Here is a 20,747-nt window from a genome sequence, read left to right as displayed (position 1 = left end):
ATAATTATTGACTGGATGATAATTATGTATAGTAAAAATTCTGTAAAATAGAAATAAGTAATTTATACGATAAAACAAATATTCGAGTTGTACGTACACGGAGTGAAATTTAAATGTCAACTAATAGACTTTTTACTTTAATTTTTTAATTCCATAATTTACAGACGCTAGTGCCGTGTCTTCTTTTTTGGTTTAATCTAAGGATGATAACCATTCCAACAATATACACTCAGCTCGGACGACAAGATGCGTTTCGTTGCATAATATACGCGGCTAGCTTTCTGAACAGCGTTTAAACTAACAATCAACTTCCATTCAATCCTAAGTTTCGACTCATACAGAGGTAGGGGAAGCTCTAATATTTGGGCGACGCCGCATCGCAAATATGGAATTGTAATATTTTAATAAAAACACAATTATGAAAACACAAATAAAACTGACGGAAAAGCAAAAATAGTGTGGCGATATCTATCGACGCGACACTACTAACTAGTGGTAGTATTTAACCAACAGATGGCACTGACACACACATTAATGGCACATGCCACTGCGCCTACAATAGCATGGCATAATATAGATGACCCACGCTGAACTGTCCCACCAAACTCAATGACAGGGGGGCGCTACCATCGTGGAACTATAATATAGTTTCAAAATACTGAACTGTCCTATGCATGACATTGACAGTGGGGCGCCACCGTCAATACCGGATCGCTGGTTCCGATTTTTGCCATGTTGGAAACCATATAGTTGAACGATGGTAGCGCCCCCCTGTCATTGAGTTTGGTGGGACAGTTCAGCGTGGGTCATCTTTACCATCATACTTATTGCTTTTTTTTACATTTAATAAGTTGTTTACAATTTTCATTGTGAATGCGATGCGGCACGCCTAAGTATACTTTATGTTTGATGATGATGGCTAAAATAGATTATGAAAAGATGCAATAGCATAATATCTACAAAATATGAATGTAAAAACATAATATAATGAGATTTCAATATGTTACTCTCACAATCAATTTTGGTTTCTTTATGTATTTCTAAATATTTACCACAAGTGTAGCGTGAATCTGACTAAATCGTTGAACTAATGGAAACTCGATGATTTTAAATAAAATTAAGCTCTTACAGCAATCTAATTGATAAATGTATCTTATTATAACATCTATTGTTCAATAGCCAAAAATATGTATTTATGGTAGTTTTCAAAACTACAATTTAGCGATTTTCACGTTAAATACATTATGTACATGGAATATGCCATAACAATAAAATTTGTACAACTATAGATACATTAATGTATGTATTATGTTAAGTATCCGTCCAGGTAATTTGTATGTCAGTGCAGTTTCAGTGTTTATTCTTGTGAATTTAACCCTCTGTCGTTTTAGACACTGATACAATTTTGAACCCTATCCACTCGTCATAAAGTCGAGTACCAGTAAAAAACATCTATACAGGGTTAAAATTGAGAAGAAACACTGTCAGAGTGCGAGCATTAAAAGATCGGATTTATATTTAAGCCAATATACTACAATATTAAACAGTTTTTATTATAACATTTACATTTTAAACGCAAAATTACGTAGAAAAGTAGAACACAATGTAGAAAAATCTTTTAAGACCTATTTTTTAATCATCAGATAACTTTTATTGCAAGTTTGACATATTTTAAAACAGTTTTTGTATAGAAATATCATTGTCAGTAACCAGTCTACAGTTTTATCAGAGTAAATACAAATGAGTAGGTTATCTTCATAGAAACGCACCGGGCGCGGTTTGTATGTGAGCGCGCCAATACGTATGCGGCGCGCACTGACAAAATTTAGCGTGGATTAGCGCTAATCATTTGTATTTACTCTGGTTTTATTCTGCAGATAAAAGTTATTTAACAGTTGTAAAATTTTAGCCCTTTACATGTGAAATGAACAACCAGACTTTATTTCCCTTCGAAATAATACTATCGAATAACTTATAACCTAAACACCGTGCTGTGATAACCTTCAAGTGAAATCTAAGATAATTTCAGCCTCAAACCAGAAGTTAAATAATCAATATTAATTTATTCGTGAAAATAAATAGATCAATTCAATAAGGATTACGAAAATTTTCTTTATAATGTACATTTATAATGGTAAGCGTAACGCATTTGCATTTTTTTCAAGGACATGTTTTTATACATTTTTCACATTAGATAACCCTAGCGATAAGAAATACTATACTTCTATTACGTTATACATTTTATACTTTTAGATTATATTGTACATACAATGAATCGCTTGTAGAAGCGGTTACTGTTCTTTTCTACAAAGATATTGATGGGATGTATTGCGCTCTTTTACTCCAGTTAAGAGTAACGGAGACGAATGACGTTTTATTGGGTAAGGACTTAGAACTGATTCGTTGAGTGTATAAAACCAAGGATTTTCATGAAGGATAAATATAATAATATGATAATATGATTTTCGTGAATATTATACAAATGTCGCGTACTAAAAGAGAATACTTCATTATGTATAATGGAATTACAAGTTGAACAAATGCGTTACAGTGTGGACAATGGGTGTCGTGTGTGGATGTGTTGTAGTGTGCTCACGTGGGATGCAGCGTGGTGCTAAGATTTTTCAGCTGCTCGAGCCCGGCCAGCAGTTCTCTGGAACAATAGTAGAAACGTTTTGGTTATCGAAATGAACGTAATTTATAGAGATTTGGGGAAAATTTAATAAATAAATAAAAAATTGTTTATTGCTTGGTTTACAAAAAAAGGAATTACAAAAAAAACTTATATTAAATTAACACCATTAAGTGAAGCAGCAACGCTATGTAAAGTCGAACGCACAGCGTTGAATAGAGCTCTGTGATTGGTTCGCTTGTGTCACTCAGCCACTCAGTTATTGTCTATGAATAGGTTTTTGGGGTCCACGCGCACTGCGAGACCTCATAGCAATGTTTGTGAATCTCTATGGTATAAGACGCACAAAATGTCTTCAATATACATAATCTGAGAACAGTGCCGAAGGGGGGCAGGGGAAATCAGCTGCGGGTTCTTTGGAAATTGTACGTTGTCGTCGTTGTGGTCCAGTCCAGCACGGGACTATTCCCACCTCTCGTTTCCACTGCTGCAACTCCTGTGTAGCCAGGATCTACAGCTTGACTGTCAATTAAACCCAACCAGTGAAAGTCAAGTTGACCCGGGGGAAAGTTAGGTTAAGTCTAGTCCAGCAGTGGACGTCATAATCATCATCTCAGCCATAACGTCCATTGCTGAACATAGGCCTCCCCCAATGCTTTCCATGTTGCTCGGTTGGTAGCGGCCTGCGTCCAGCGCCTTTAGAAAAGCTTTATCGTAATGGACGTCATTTGGCTGAAACTTTCGAACTCACCGGAGCGAGCTGTCAACTACGGTGCAGTTCTAGACACAGTTTAACCTGCAACATGTATTCTACGCGCACGGCATAAGGTCTAGTGTCTCACCGGAGCGAGGTGTCGGCGACGGTGGTGGCTGCAATATGTACTCTACGCGCACGGCATAAGGTCTAGTGCAGTGGTTCTTAACCTTTAAGTCACGAGGGACCATTTTACCAAATTTCTGTCGTCAGGGACCACTTAGATTTTTTTCAAAATCCTATGAAAGGGGAGAGGTCGACTTTTCGCCCACTGTACGCCGTTTGCGTTGTGTTGACTCGACTCATCACGTCACGTCGCTTGTTTATTACGATGTCTTTGTGGACCACTTGGAATGCCTCCAGGGACCACCAGTGGTCCGCGGACCACCGGTTAAGTGTCTCACCGGAGCGAGGTGTCGGCGACGGTGGTGGCTGCAATATGTACTCTACGCGCACGGCATAAGGTCTCACCGGAGAGAGTGCAGTCTTTCCCAAAGTGGGCGATAACGCCCCCTTGTGGGCGCTGCAGGCTTAAAGGGGGGCGGTAAAAGACCCAGAAAAAAAATCGGGACGTTGTGTAGAGGCTTGGGAGACGTCATTTACTAGGAGGACTCTTAGACACCGACTGAGCTCGAATCTTGACTACAAAAATGGGGGGCGTTAAAAATATTTTATTCTCAAAGTGGGCAGTATACTAAATAAGTTTAAGAACCACTGGTCTAGTGTCTCACCGGAGCGAGGTGTCGGCGACGGTGGTGGCTGCAATATGTACTCTACGCGCGCGGCATAAGGTATAAAGACTGTTCGCCGAGAGTTGATAAAAAAAAATTAAATATCAGAGGTTCTAAACTCATTATAAATTGCGGCCCGCTAATTATTTTTGTCGATATAATGAAAAAGTTGGTAGATTATCATTATTATCTCTTTTAAATTTACGGGAATTATTCCGGTTAGGCATACGTGGGGATACGGATCAAACACGTGGCGTCCATGTGTTGGATAATAAGTATTTCATTATTATCAACTAACTAACTAACTAACTATAGTGTATCCCAATGTTGGGCAAAGCCCTACCCACTGTCATACCATTCATTTCGGTCTTATGTAAAATAAATCTATTCCGTTTCACACATTGCGACCCGCCGGCCGGGGCGCTTGACGACAGCTGCGTGGCTCGTACCATGGTACTCAGTGCGCGTTGTGACAAACGACGCCCGCCATACAGAATGCGATAATTAAGCGACAGTCGCTATTGCAAGACATCTATATATATATAAAAATGAAATCCGTTTTCCGTTGTCACGACATAACATGAAAACGGCTTGACCGATTTGGCTGATTTTTTTTTTGTAGTTTTCTAATACTCTGTACAAGGTTTTTACGGAAAAAAATGTAAAGAAAATTTCTCAGAAAGATTGAAAAATATACATTTAATTTTGCATATTTTAAAAAACGCGCGTAACGAATGTCAACGTCATTCAATTTAATTTATTAGATAGATGAAGGGGGTAAAACGGGATCCACGCGTACGAAGTCGCGGGCGGCCGCTAGTTTCATAATATTTATCAACTCTCGGCGAACAGACTTTAGAGTGTCTCACCGGAGCGAGGTGTCGGCGACGGTGGTGGCGCGGCGCAGGTCGGTGCCGACGCGCGCCTGCAGCGCCCGCGCCGCGCGCTCCTCCCGCTGCGAATGCGCCAGCTCCTCCTGTGATGTGCCATCAATATTATCATTACGGAACTATACTCATAATCACTGTGAAACACCCTTCAATCTAGCTTATTCCACTATTCCCCATTGACAATCCCCATCAACGGGGAATAGTGAACTTTTTCTTCACTAATCCCCGTTAACGCCGATGGAGCTTATAATGGAGAATAATAAACTAACAAGTTAATTAATCCCTGTTATTTTAGCATTTTTTTTAATAATGGGGATTAATGAACTTTTTAGTTCATTATTCCCTATTATAAGTGAACTTTCACTAATCCCCGTAAACGCCAATTGGAACTCATATAAAATAAAGCTTATAAATTGGCATTAACAGGGATTGTTAACGGAGAATAGTGGAATAAGCCCCTTTAAGTCTAACGCATAAAGCTTCAACCACACCAATGCGTGCAGATCGCCATCGCCGGCGCGATCAAAGGCCAATGACAGGTCGCGTGACCCATTACAGTTGGTTGACGCGACCTGTCATTTCCATAGGGAAATGACGATCTGCACGCGTTGGTGTGGTTGAAGCATAACTCAGTCAATGCCTGAGGTGGGAGCGGGACGGGAAGGGATTTTTAGCAATTTGTATTGCACAAATTACTAATAGTCCCGTTAGTTAGCCCCTCGTGGTAAGCTAAATAAGCTTGTGTTACGAGTGGGCTCACCACAATAGTCGAGCGGCGGTGGGATTCAAACCCGCGTTTCTCGGATCTCGAGTCGGCCAGTCCGATCCCTTCACCGTTCGGCTATCGTAGCTACATTGACATTATGACGTTACAGGTTACAGAGCATACAAATCTGAACGACATCTGAAGTCTCGCTGACGTTAGAAACCACAAAAACATCCTCCCGTGCCGCTTCCATACTTCAGGCACTAACACAGTCAATCGCTATAGTTAGTTTTTCTGAAGTTCTGAAAATTTATTCGGTTTTTAATTTGCTGTATAAACATAATGTTGAGAGTTGATTGAAGGCACCAATACGATTTCATAAAACGAATGATTTATCTATTTCAAAGCAACAAAAATAAATCACACGACTGTCCCGACTTGCTTTTCTGTTTTAACACATATTTCTGAAATTCTAAGTACTCTAATGTATTTTTGTAATATCTTTTTTGAAAATTGTCACTTGTTATACACCGTGTTACTTTGCATTCTTGCCATATTCACAGAGATAAAAGTAGGAAACAATACCTATTAATTAAGATAAACAAGAGACTCCCATAAAGAAAGTACACTTAGATTTTAGTAAATTTGGTTTTTCAGTACAAATTGGAATAAACCAATTTTGTCTCGCACGTTCTACAGGTGCAAGTGGAATAAACCTAGTGGGCGTGGCCTAGTTCTTAATAATCTGATGTTTTATGGCTCTGTGTACCAGCTTTTTTATCCAGTCATAATAATTGTTTTAAAATACTCTTCAGTTGATTTCAGATTTTCCTTTCTACTTTACGGGCTTAGGACCGTCAAAAATACGTAATAATTATTAGGGTTTTAATTAATTTATAACATTGTACCCTATTTTTACAAATTAATAAATTAAGTATGAAATGAAATTACCTTATTCACAATTAATTAGGTATTTATTTATAAGTTCCTACTTACAAAGTTTACGTACTGCGAAGCAAGTGTTCAAAGACGTTTCCTCCGTTCTGATGAAGGCACAGTCTAGCACGGCGAAGCGTAGGTTTTTCGCTTTAGTTTTCGCTACACATAAACGTTTTGTCTCACAGTTTCACTAAAACATTCCTTTCATGTAACGCGTTTACACTGTTTATCTCTTCTGCGCATAGGTACCAGTCGTTTCAAGTCACTCCAAAAATCCATTGGTGTCAGGTCCGAGGATCGTGGTGGCCAAGCTACTGGACCCCTCGTCCAATCCACTGTTCGCCAAACGTATTATTCGCGCACTTGACGTCCTTATTGTGGGGGAGCAGCACCCTGCTGGTGTAACGCTAAGGGTACGTCAGCAAGCATTTCGTCTAAGACGTCTTGCAGACACTCCAAGCACCATTTTGATTAAATTATTCGTTGTTTGAATCAAGTTTGAATACACTTTTGTATTATTTATAACGTGATTTGTGATTGATGGATTTCTCAGTTTTTTACAAGTGTCAAAGAGACATTTTAAAGACAATAGATTGCAATAGATATATTTTAAAAATACAATAAAAAGTAAAAAAGTCTCCATCGCCATCGCCAACAAGTGATGTGCATGCGTTACGATAATTAGTGGTGTGTTTAACAGATTGTCGATAAAATAAAATTATCAGGATTAAAAAAAAATTTATCGGGTATTATTTTTTTACGGATTTGTGTTCAGTATCAGTAATATAGTAACCTCTGTAAATATGGCAAGAATGCAAAGTAACACCCTGTATGTTTTATGATGTGTCCCTCTAGAGAAATTGTGATTGGTTATGATATGAAATATGCAATTCAATGGAGAATATAGTAAGTTAGTAACTAAAATAAAATAATTCATACTTCCACTAAGCAAATTACAATAGACATACCTTTAATTTCCTAATTTGACTTCTTAACCTTTGAATGGTCAACTCAGCTTCACTCACTCGATTCTGAAATATAATAATATTCTCAGTTAAAATCAAGAAATATCTTAGCAATTTATTTTTTTCCAGTTAACAAACTTTGAGTAGTTAAAAAGTCAGACCAAATCAAACTGAGTTGCGCGCCACGTCCTGTAATACCGCACAATCGTTAGTAGCCGCCATTAGTAGTGGGTATGGGCTGCCACCAGTAGCGTGTTGTCATGGAATCATAAGATACTGAGTCAAGAGTGGATGCCACAGATCGCCACTCGCTATAATTACGTTTGCGGCGATTCCATATAAAATCTTTTAAAAATCACGTAAACAGATCTTCAATCTGACAATTTAACCGCAGCTCCGTCCACACCACTTTACAAGCTCTGAGCGGCAGCATCTAGCTGGAAGGCGTAGACACGGTCATGACGTCACGCAGGGCGGTGCTTTAGCGAATGTCGCTGCATATAAAGCGACATGCAGCGTCCATATGCAGCTCGACCTAGGTCTAGACTATTTTCTGTTAGATTACTCGCCGCAGCAGAGTCCACACCGGCTTCCAAGCTCTGAACGGCAATATCTAGCTGGAAGGTGTAGACACGGTCATGATGTCACGCAGGGCGGTGCTATAGCGAATATCGCTGCATATCAAGCGACATGCAGCGTTCATATGCAGCTCGATCTAGGTCTAGACTACCCTCTGTAGAAAGTACTTACCGCAGCATAAACCACACTATACTATTTTCTGTTAGATTACTCACCGCAGCAGAGTCCACACCAGCCTCCAAGCTCTGAACGGCAGTATCTAGCTGGAAGGCGTAGACACGGTCATGACGTCACGCAGGGCGCGGCTGTAGTGTCGCCGCATATAAAGCGACATGCAGTTTTGAAATGCGGCTCGACCTAGCTCTAGACACGGTAATAATATCATACAGTATTGTAACTTCATATAAACAGACGAAACGAGAACTTTCTTTCGAAATTCAAATCTCGGTATGCGCTCGGTATGCAAAAGTCGGGGGTGTCGCGAATGTGCCGAAAGGACGTCGGTGGCCAAGTGTTAAATTAATATTGACAAAACTGATTGAATTTAACTGACCGTCATTTACGGTCAAATTGGTCAAAAACTAGTCAAATTGTCATTTTCAGTCAGTTTGATTTGAAATAAAAATTATATTGTATTAAACCAGCTTTTGACCACGACTTCGCCCGCCCGAAATTAAAGTAACAGATCATTATGATTATTAAAGTTTCGAAATTATTTAAGTAGTTTTTACTAAATTAAATCTAATGGCTGGTTCACACGTCATGTCTGTGAACAGGCGCTGCCTTCGGGGACTGGTCAAGGAAAGATATACCTGACATAAAATATTATATGTATCAAAACGCAACAATTAACCTAGAAATTAACACGGCACTAAATAAATACAAAACTGTATATTCAAAACTGCCACGCGGTCTCGTGCTAGATGGGCGTCTTAAAGGCCACCTTCTATCAACGGGAGCGCGTGGTAAGTAACTTGCTTCTGAATGTATTGTAACTTTCTACTTTTTTATATTTTTAAACCGGCAGACAGTGGTGACTGAGTTTGTTGCGGCGTTTCTTCTCAGCACTTGCCAAATGTTTGTCTCGAAGCGCTGGTAGGACAAAAAAAGAATGAGACATGTATAGGCTCCTTAAGAGCATTTGACGATTTGCAAGTACTAATTTAATTAGTCTAAACAAATAAAGAAAATTTTGATTTTGATTTTTGATTTGACTAATCACAAAACAACACACATTTTTAACCTATTCCATTCACAAAGTATTTTGTTTGTCTAACTAAATAAAAAATACAATAAAAAAACTAGATAGAAATTCTAAGTAGCCAGATGTAATTAAACTGGTTACTGTAGGTGGGCAGCCCTATCGCATGTTGTCATACTGTGACGTACCGCGCGACTGTTGACATTTATTTCAAAAATATGGCCGAGTTGGAATACTGTATAGATAGTATTACCGTGCTCTAGACTACTCTCTAAAGAGTATAGAGTACTTACAGCAGCTCCATCCACGCCGGCTTCCAAGCTCTGAGCGGTAGCATCTAGCTGGAAGGCGTAGACACGGTCATGACGTCACGCAGGGCGCCGCTGTAGGGACATATAAGGCGACATGCAGCGTTGAAATTCAGCTCGACCTAGGTCTAGACTATTTTCTGTTAGATTACTCACCGCAGCAGAGTCCACATCAGCTTCCAAGCTCTGAGCGGCAGTATCTAGCTGGAAGGCGTAGATACGGTCATGACGTCACGCAGGGCGCTGCCGTCTCACTCTAGACTACTCCCTCTCTCTCACTCTGTAGACTATGACTTACCGCAGCCCCATCCACACCAGTCTCCAAGCTCTGAGCAGCCGCGTCCAACTGCGCCGCATACATCCGATCGCTTCTCCGGGCCTCCCGCAAGGCGGCGCGTGTGGAGTCGAGCTCCAGCCGCAAGCTGCCGTCTCGCTCTAGACTACTCTCCTTCTCTCTCTCTCTCTGTAAAGAGTACTTACCGCAGCTCCATCCACGCCGGCTTCCAAGCTCTGAACGGCAGTATCTAGCTTAGTCTTTCCCAAAGTGGGCGATAACGCGACCTTGTGGGCGCTGCAGGCTTAAAGGGGGGGCGGTAAGAGACCCAGAAAAAAAATCGGGACGTTGTGTAGTGGCTTGGGAGGCGTCATCTACTAGGAGGACTCTTAGATACCGACTGAGCTCGACTCTAGACTACAAAAATGGGGGGCGCTAAAAAATATTTTATTCTTAAAGTGGGCAGTAGACTAAATAAGTTTGGGAACCGCTGATCTAGCTGGAAGGCGTAGACACGGTCATGACGTCACGCAGGGCGCTGTCGTCTCACTCTAGACTACTCCCTCTATCTCTCTCTCACTCTGTAGACTATTACTTACCGCAGCTCCGTCCACATCAGTCTCCAAGCTCTGCGCAGCCGCGTCCAACTGCGCCGCATACATCCGATCGCTTCTCCGGGCCTCTCGCAAGGCGGCGCGCGTGGAGTCGAGCTCCAGCCGCAAGCTGATAGCCTAGTCTCGCCCTAGACTACCCTCTGTAGAAAGTACTTACCAGCCGCAAGCTGCCGTCTCACTCTAGATTACTCTCCTTCTCTCTCTCTGTCTCACTCTGTGTAGATTACTTACCGCGGCTCAATCCACGCCGGCTTCCAAGCTCTGAACGGCAGTATCTAGCTGGAAGGCGTAGGCACAGTCATGACGTCACTCAGGGCGCGGCTGTAGTGTCGCCGCATATAAAGCGACATGCAGCGTTTATATGCAGCCCGACCTAGGTCTAGACTATTTTCTTATAGATTACTCACCGCAGCAGAGTCCACACCGGCTTCCAAGCTCTGAGCGCCAGTATCTAGCTGGAAGGCGTAGATACGGTCATGACGTCACGCAGGGCGCTGCCGTCTCACTTTAGACCTCTCTCTCACTCTGTAGACTATTACTTACCGCAGCTCGGCGCGTGTGGAGTCGAGCTCCAGCCGCAAGCTGCCGTCTCACTCTAGATTACTCTCCTTCTCTCTCTCTCTGTCTCACTCAGTGTAGATTACTTACTGCAGCTCCATCCACGCCGGCTTCCAAGCTCTGAGCGGCAGTATCTAGCTGGAAGGCGTAGACACGGTCATGACGTCGCACAGGGCGCTGCCGTCTCACTCTAGACCTCTCTCTCTCACTCTGTAGACTGTGACTTACCGCAGCTCCATCCACACCAGTTTCCAAGCTCTGAGCAGCCGCGTCCAACTGCGCCGCATACATCCGATCGCTTCTCCGGGCCTCACGTAAGGCGGCGCGCGTGGAGTCGAGCTCCAGCCGCAAGCTGCCGTCTCACTCTAGACTACTCTCTCTCTTACTCACTCTGTAAAGGGTACTCACCGCAGCTCCGTCCATACCAGCTTCCAAGCTCTAAGCGGCAGTATCTAGCTGAAAGGCGTAGACACGGTCATGAAGTCACGTAGGGCGGTGCTATAGCGAATGTCGCTGCATATAAAGCGACATGCAGCTTTAAAATGCGGCTCGACTTAAGTCTAGACTACTCTCTGTAGAAAGTACTCACCGCAGCAGAGTCCACACCAGCTTCCAAGCTCTGAACGGCTGTATCTAGCTGGAAGGTGTAGACACGGTCATGACGTCACGCAGGGCGGTGATTTAGCGAATATCGCTGCATATAAAGCGACATGCAGCGTTCATATGCAGCTCGACCTTAGTCTAGACTATTTTCTTCACCGCAGCAGAGTCCACACCGGCTTCCAAGCTCTGAGCGGCAGTATCCAGCTGGAAGGCTCATGACGTCACACAGGGCGCTGCCGTCTCACTCTAGACCTCTCTCTCACTCTGTAGACTATGACTTACCGCAGCCCCATCCACACCAGTCTCCAAGCTCTGAGCAGCCGCGTCCAACTGCGCCGCATACATCCGATCGCTTCTCCGGGCCTCCCGCAAGGCGGCGCGCGTGGAGTCGAGCTCCAGCCGCAAGCTGCCGTCTCACTCTAGATTACTCTCCTTCTCTCTCTCTGTCTCACTCTGTGTAGATTACTCACCGCAGCTCTGTCCACACCAGCTTCCAAGCTCTGAGCGGCAGTATCTAGCTGGAAGGTGTAGACACGGTCATAACGTCACGCAGGGCGCCGCTGTATATGTATAAAGCGACATGCAGCGTTCAAATGTGACTCGACCTAGGTCTAGACTACCCTCTGTAGAAAGTACTTACCGCAGCATAAACCACATCAGCTTCCAAGCTCTGAGCGGCAGCATCTAGCTGGAAGGCGTAGACACGGTCATGACGTCACGCAGGGCGCCGCTGTAGGGAGTGTCGCTGCATATAAAGCGACATGCAGCGTTCATATGCAGCTCGACCTAGGTCTGGACTATTTTCTGTTAGATTACTCACCGCAGCAGAGTCCACACCGGCTTCCAAGCTCTGAGCGGTAGCATCTAGCTGGAAGGCGGAGACACGGTCATGACGTCACGCAGGGCGTCGCTGTAGGGACATATAAGGCGACAGAGCGGCTCGACCAAGCTCTAGATTACCTTCTGTAGACTATGACTTACCGCAGCTCCGTCCACACCAGTTTCCAAGCTCTGAGCAGCCGCGTCCAACTGCGCCGCATACATCCGATCGCTTCTCCGGGCCTCCCGTAAGGCGGCGCGTGTGGAGTCGAGCTCCAGCCGCAAGCTGCCGATGGCGTCGAGCGCGGTCGCCGCCTCGCTCTCCGCGCGGGCTCGTCGGGTGCGCTCCGCGAATAGCTCAGACCTGGATCACGATAGGGCAATTTGTATTATATCGACCGATTATCTAAATATATATAACTCAAAGGTGACTGACTGACATAGTGATCTATCAACGCACAACCACTGGACGAATCGGGCTGAAATTTGGCATGCAGGTAGATGTTACGTAGGCATCCGCTAAGAAAGGATTTTACGAAACTCCACCCCTAATCCGGGAATAAAACCCACCCATAAAGCGCGGGCGACTAGCGCTATCTAGCCCCAAAGTAAGTAAACCCAGACCCGTCACAGAAATTAAAATTTATCATTTTCAATTTCTGCCCGGCCGGAAATCGAACCCGAGACCTCTTGCGTGTTAGTCCGGAATGTTGACCCATACCGTTGGTTCCTATTATGTAAAAATTTTAGTAATTTGACCAACATGTAGACTGTAACCATTTGGCCTAGAATGCGCGCCATGATATAATCTTATCGACAATTTTAGACGACAAATGTATGAACACAAATATAGGTATTTCTATATCTGTGTGTATGAATTTATAGTTTGCCCGAGTTTAAGCTACATTTCACTGACAAACAATGGGTTTCTGCATTAACCTGCCATGAATATGGTAATCATAGAACATAAAATACCGAGTAGTACACAACTTGCAATAAAATTATTCTAGTTAAGGTTGGTGTGGTCACACAATGCGATGACTAAGCTTTAGTACCAAAAACACTTACAATTCAATTGGCACTCAAGTTGTCCTATATCTTTATGGTAATCAAACAAACAAAAGGAGAATAATAATATTGGTCAGTTCTGATTCTATGATGCAATTAGTATCATAGAGATGCAAATAGTAGGTTATGAGTTAGTTATAGTCTGGTCTGCGAGCACGTAAAATTTTGTCGCGTTCGCACACTCACTGCGGGCGCCCGTCGCACAGTCGCGACAGCAATATAATTACGCGCGAGCGATAAGCATGGGTAGCTTGGGGTCATCGGACAAAATTCTACGTGCTCACGAACCGGGCTTTAGTACTATCAACTATCATCTTCGAATCGGTGGAGCGATGCGGAGAAGTGCGGAGCATAGAAAAAAAGTGATTGGTTATTCGGTTATTGGTTATGCACGCGTTGTGCTTCAACCAACTGATCGCCGGCGCGACCTCGGCGCGTTCATAGGGAAATGACAGGTCGCGTGAATTATCATGGTCACGTGTCATCCCTAATTTTTATGTGACCCCTATGAAAACAAAATTCATAGTGTTACCATAATCACTTAAAAATTAGGGATTGATGGTGAAAACGGGCATAAGTCAAGTAACGGTCGCAGTCTGTCTCTGTCGTGCCACAAACTGCTCTTAAGGTACAACCATAGACTATGGTTTGTCAATAGGCCGAATAGGCCGCGGCCTAGGGGCGGCAGCGTCTTGGGGCGGCAGATTTCAGATGACGCTTACTCGATTTCAGAAGATAAAAGTTAAATAAAGATGCAACCCCACCCTAGCCTACGGTCGGCAAAACTGTAAATCCGCCACTACATAGGTGAAGGAAGAGCTGGTACCTGAGGCGCTGGACATCGGACTGCAGCTGCTGCAACTGCGCCTCGTGGTGCGCGGGCTCCGGCGACGTGCGCCCCGGGTGCACCGGCAGGAAGTCCGGCAGGCGCATCGACTCCGCGCCTGAGGGGACAACTTATTATTACCCATGGTATCTGACAAACGTTTAGCAAGGCGGTGTCGGACTATCGCATTATACAGGCTTTGAAACAATAATGATCTCACATGTATTGTAAACTATACAAGATAAAAAAGAAAAAGTGGTTGCTGCTTCACAAGTTCTATCGATTGGTATCCTACTAATATTATAAATGCGAAAGTTTGGATGTCAGGATGTCTGGATGTTTGTTACTCTTTCACGCAAAAACTACTGAACGGATTTTGTTGAAACTTTACAGTATTATTGTTTGTAACCCAGATTAACATATAGGCTATAATTTATGCCGATCTGTGACACTAAAATTTCACGCGATTGAAGCCGCGGGCAAAAGCTAGTCAATTATAAGTTACAAAATAAACTGGATATATCCGAAAATTCAATGTTTCCAGCTCCCACTCCCATACATATAGTGATATGGCTGTACCACATGCATACCACTTAGCCCCAAGTGCGAAAGTAACTCTCGTTTGTATATTACGTCTTCACTCAAGGCGTAAAGTAGAACCACTTGTGGAAAATGGTGCATTAACAAATATCAAAAGAAATGGTTATAAAAAAATATACATTCATGACTCGTGTGGGGATTAATCGGCTTAATTATGCAGGGTGAGATCCCAGATTTAATGTACAAGTTTTATTTTCGTCTGAATAACTTATTTCCACAGTCTGTCTTGTGACATGCTTCCTTATACCAAGTCTGTTCTTTTTATACCAGCATCCAGACTCATCATAACTTCATTTTTAACTTGAAAGATTTAAAATGCAACATATTTAAAAATTTTAAAGAAGATTTTCAAAGAAGAATCCTTCCTTAGTACGACGTAATATCATGGGTCCCTTAAGTGTCGTTATAATTGGATTCTACTATACCACAAATATCAACTGTGCCCAATAAATATAAAGTCATTGACTTCATATTATTTGGGTTAATCCAAGGCGAATAAATATTCATAGCATGACGCAGGCAATGACAAATGAGAAGCAATGAAATTGCACCTTCATGTTTCGTAATTACGAGTTAATTAATTTAATGGGTAACAAATTTAAGTTACGAGGTAGTTAAATATGTGAGTACAGTTGTTTTAACACTAGAAAGTTATGTAGACTTGAATTTTACTATACATAAAATATGATAAATTACCTGCATTAGGTGGCAAGTCCAAAGGAAATGTACTTCTAGGTGAAGGATTCCTTCTTGGTGAAAGATTCCTTCTTGGTGAAGGATTCCTTCTGTCAGCAGGGTTCACTGACTCTGTGAGATCCAGATTCAAGTGTGCGGGCAGGTCCAGCGGCACAGGCCCCGCTGCCTCCGCTCCCACCGGCAAGTCCAGCGGGATGCCACGTCTAGACGGTCCCGAATCATTCGAAGTTGATGCAGCACCCATATTATACACATCATAATCATAATTCCTATTGTTGTAACTGCTATTTCTATTGCTGTAACTGCTATTCCTATTGCTGTAACTGCTATTATTTCTCCTTCCCAATGAGGAGGTAGAACCCGCATTGAAACTAGTATTAATCGTAAAGTCCGGTAAATTGTCCAAGTCAACAGATAAAGGGCCGTTGGGGTTCAAGTACGCTTGCTCCACTATTAAGTGATCCTGGACGAAATCTGGGAGAGACGGCATTCCTATAGGCTCGGTGGCCACTTTCGGCTTGGGATGGAACGGCGCGTCGGAATTGTCCGTGTAAAAGTTATGCTTAGACTCCGAATTGTCCACTACACTAAAAGGTACTTCTACGGAACTACTTGAAGACGTGTTATCACTGATGCGATGGTTGCTGCCATCGCTAGTCTTCTCTTTGGCTTGTGTGTCGGTCGGACGAGATTTCTCGCGCCTAGACTCCGCATGAACGTCTATTTTGGTCGGCGAATGTTGCACTGTGTTCGCGTAAACTTTAGGCCGAGCGCCCGTGTTTTCGTACGTCGAATTGCCCGGTAGCGACAGGTCCCGCTTCAAAAAGTGCCGGAATGAAAACGGATTATCCTCCTTTCGGGTAGCACCCGTCGACTCTGAAACAAAAACGAACGAATATTGAGGAATGCCTTTATATTTAGCGGACAAAAAACAACTTCGTAAAACACTCACTTGATGACGAACTTTGCGCTTCTGACGGCGAAGACGCACCATTTTCGTTGCTATTATATTTTGCTTCTTCGATTCCTAAGTCTGGTTTTGTAGCATTTTGTTCATTTTCTTGAGAAGGACCTGCGTTATTTGAATTTTGGGGAGTTTTTTTATCCGAAACACCATCTTCGTCCTCCGCCATGATAATGAAAATGACAACTAAGTGTTCGTTCAGAAACGTCCAATTCTCGTTTAGTTTTAATTTCAAGTTGCGTTCTGAAACTGCATACCATAGACAACCGAAAGATTTCAATAAGTGTAAAAAGAGGGCGCTAGCTGCATACGCAGTTTTTTCAGTTAGTTTTGCGCGTGTGGCTCTAGCTAGTTCCAGCAACTTAATAAAGTAAGATTTTGAGATAAAGAATAGCAAACTCAACCCATATAGAGGTAATTTTAACAATTCCCCTCAAGCTTTATCCAAGAGGGAAAGAAAGGTATGGCCTATTTCGATTACGTGCTAAACCTAATGAATGGCCTTTTCAGTCTATAAAATGTTATGGATGGAAGGTTTAAAATAAAACGAATTACAGATTAAATTAACAGAGAATTTTATTAGGTAAATACATTTTAAGGCTTTTGTAGCGGATCCTTAAAACATTTAACACATACAGAAGTGATTAGTTATGTGCTGAAATTTACAAGATTTTTAAATAATAAGTAGGTATATTACAATCAAATAACACAACAAAATAAATTCGTTAACAATAAATGCACTTTATGAAATCTAGCTAGCGCCCTCAGCGACTCCATAATAAAATTAGAATAGTAAAACATCATAAAGTAGTAGTGCCTCGAAATTAGTAATCTAGTGGTACTCGTGAAACGTGGGATTAGTGGCACTGCGTATTTTTTTATTTTAACAGAAAATGGTGTGTGTTTTACTATTCAACTTTACTATGGTCAAACGCATTGTGCATTTAAAGTCGACCCAAGAGGTGGCGCTGCTTGCAAATTCCATCGCGTTTACGTGTAATCCTCATATGAACTTATGGATAAAATTCACCAAATTATATTACCCTAAATATTAAGTATTATAAAAATAGTGAACTTCTGAGCACAAAAAGTTGTGTCAACATAAACATTGAATTGTTCATGAATATATCAGATTTAAAAGAGTCATGTTAAAGGGAGTAAGTTATAAAATTTGATGGACAGGTATTATCAAGAAACTCTTTCAACTCAACTTGTAAACGGAATAATTTAATTTTGTCCAGATTGAAACAGACAAAAATATCTATAATAAACATTCTATAAAAGTGCCTTAGTTTTATTTTATGTAAGAAACATGATATTGTGACCAGAATCTTTTATAAGACAAGATAATGTTATCATACATTTAATGCAATGATTGTAAATGACAGAAATAGTACATTTTAATTTGAAAATTTTGAAAGAGGCAAGATATTTATATACAAAGTGAAATACATTATGTATTAAGAATTTTCGCATACTCGGAAGCAAGATTAAGAAAAGTTCAAAATAATTTGGCACTAGTGTTACGAACATTTGAGACATCCAAGTGAGAAAAAACATAACAAAAATACATACATGAACTTAAAATAATTTGTTAAACATGTTAAAATTATAAATATGGCACAAATCGATGTATTAAAAATTAGGCTATTATAATTTACTAATTTCTTACCGCTTTAATATTTTTTATGAAATAAACTAAACTTCTAATATACATTAACATAAAAACTCAAAATTTAGTACAGTTCTGTATGTTTAGGCACAAAACAATTTCTTTACATACACTTATAAATGAAAAAAATAAAATAATATGTATAAGAGACAGAGTACATTCATTCAAAAAACACATTCATCGATAAATAACTAAAAAGAGAAATGGATAAATGTGATAATACAAAAAAAAATATAAACCACATTTGGCTGACATCAGAGTATGTAAGTACATAATTATTACATTAATTTGCCAAGAAAGTATCAAAACCCATATTTTTATTTCATTTACTCCAAAAAACTAAGGAATAATTACATTAATCTAGCATTTTCATTACCTATTTTGTGTATTTAAAAAGACTATTTTAGTTATAGTGCACCACAAAATTCAAATTGGTCCATCCAACTAAATATCAATTACTTGTTTCCTATTTATTACTGATAAAAATTAACAACTCACATCATCTGCAGGGATTACTTTACGACTCAAGTTGAGCATTCGCTGCTGGGTGCAAGGGACTGGCTAGAAACCATTTTTGAAGTTATTGTAATTTAAAAAAATATATTTTACTCTAAAAAGTTCTAATATGAGTTTGAGGTTTAAACAAAAACAAAGGAAATATAAAAAGGTTTATTTTTTTATCTATGCTTTCGTGGACGTTTTAAGTCAGTAACGGCAAAGTGACTCGCCAGCCAGTGCCTTACACCCTATTTTGTATTTTTTCTATGGTTAACTCAGAAAAAAGATCTAACATTACAACAGATAAAAAGGGTACTGACAGACAATGGAAGAAAAATACAAACAAAATATCATAAACAAAGAAAAATCAGTCTTTAGGATACAAAGGAAGAACCATTTCACTTTAGAAAATCAACAGTTTATCAATTTTTGTCATCAAATATCATAGTCTATTACTTATTGCACATACATAGGTATATTACTCCATAATTATAAACTTGCTTTTCAAGCAAAATATGGATAAAACAAGTTTAGTTGCAATACTTTTAGGCGTATTTGTCTATCTACTACGCAACCTGTCATAGACAATCAGCCAATGTCACTACGTACAAATAACTACGAATATCACTTTAGTAATTCACTGTACAATAAATGCTATCTCTCTATCCATTTAAAAGGTTCAAAAATAAATAAAATTGCAGGAATAAAAATAAGTATAGTTAGGTAATTATTACCAATAAGGAAAATACTTAATTTACACACATTTTACACACATACAATAAAATATTAAATTTTAGTACATAATGTAATGTAGTAAAAATATAATGAAAGTCTTCATGACTTATTTTAGTCTCGATCTCATAAGAATAAATGCCAAATACTGTTGGTTATAAGGTTTTTATTACACACTAGCGGCCGCCCGCGACTTCGTACGCGTGGAACCCGTTTTACCCCCTTCATCTATCTTACGCGGTTTAGATTTTTTCATGCTAATGTTTTTTCCCGCTAACTCCCGTTCCCGTTGGAATTTCGCAACATCCTGTTGTAACTAAGCTTTAAGTTTACTAAGGTACCTGCTTGCCAAATTTCAAGCGTCTATCTTACGTGGCTTAGATTTTTTCATACAAATGTTTTTTCCCGCTAACTCCCGTTCCCGTAAGAATTTTGCAATATCCTGTTATAACTAAGCTTTAAGTTTACTAAGGTACCTGCTTGCTAAATTTCAAGCGTCTAACTTAAGCGGTTTAGATTTTTCATACAAAAGGATTTTCCCTCTTGTTCCCGTTTCCGTGAGAATTTCGGGAATTCCTTGTTGTAACTAAGCTCTAAGTTTAATAAGGTACCTACATGCCAAATTTCAAGCGTTTAACTTAAGCGGTTTAGATTTTTCATACAAAAGGTTTTTCCCGCTAATGCCCGTTCCCGTGGGAATTCCTAAGTATCCTATAACCTGCCCAGGAGTATGAAGAATAATTGTACCAAGTTTCGTTAAAATCCGTCAAGTAGTTTTTGTTTCTATAAGGAACATACAGACAGACAGACAGACAGACAGACAGACAGACAGACAGACAAAAATTTTACTGATTGCATTTTTGGCATCAGTATCGATCACTAATCACCCCCTGATAGTTATTTTGAAAATATATTTCATGTACAGAATTGACCTCTCTACAGATTTATTATAAGTATAGATAATTTATACGATTTTGTCTTCACATAACTATTCGCGTGCCACAGTCAAAATAATCTGACGAGTATATTATGTTTAATGAGTTTGAATAAATAATGAATAAATTATAAAAAAACCTCAGTGACTATTATTAATACAGTTAATTGAACACAAAAGTATT

The 20,747-nt window shown here is 40.6% G+C and overlaps 1 protein-coding gene across 1 annotated transcript; it reads right to left on the bottom strand.

The window, feature by feature from the left end:
* Positions 1-1,383: 1,383 nt before the first annotated feature.
* Positions 1,384-16,901, bottom strand: LOC135077702 (dentin sialophosphoprotein-like). The gene is made up of 7 exons (XM_063972272.1): positions 16,716-16,901; positions 15,764-16,639; positions 14,468-14,585; positions 12,736-12,937; positions 7,621-7,683; positions 4,987-5,093; positions 1,384-2,653 (listed from the first exon to the last, which is right to left on the bottom strand). The coding sequence occupies exons 1-7, from the start codon at positions 16,894-16,896 to the stop codon at positions 2,593-2,595; spliced, it is 1,608 nt and encodes a 535-aa protein (XP_063828342.1). The 5' UTR covers positions 16,897-16,901; the 3' UTR covers positions 1,384-2,592.
* Positions 16,902-20,747: the final 3,846 nt, after the last annotated feature.

The sequence above is a fragment of the Ostrinia nubilalis genome, chromosome 13 (assembly GCF_963855985.1).
Source record: "Ostrinia nubilalis chromosome 13, ilOstNubi1.1, whole genome shotgun sequence".
In the NCBI taxonomy this organism is placed as follows: domain Eukaryota; kingdom Metazoa; phylum Arthropoda; class Insecta; order Lepidoptera; family Crambidae; genus Ostrinia; species Ostrinia nubilalis.
Note: the sequence above shows the minus strand (reverse complement) of the source record. Positions and strands in the feature narration are given on the sequence as shown.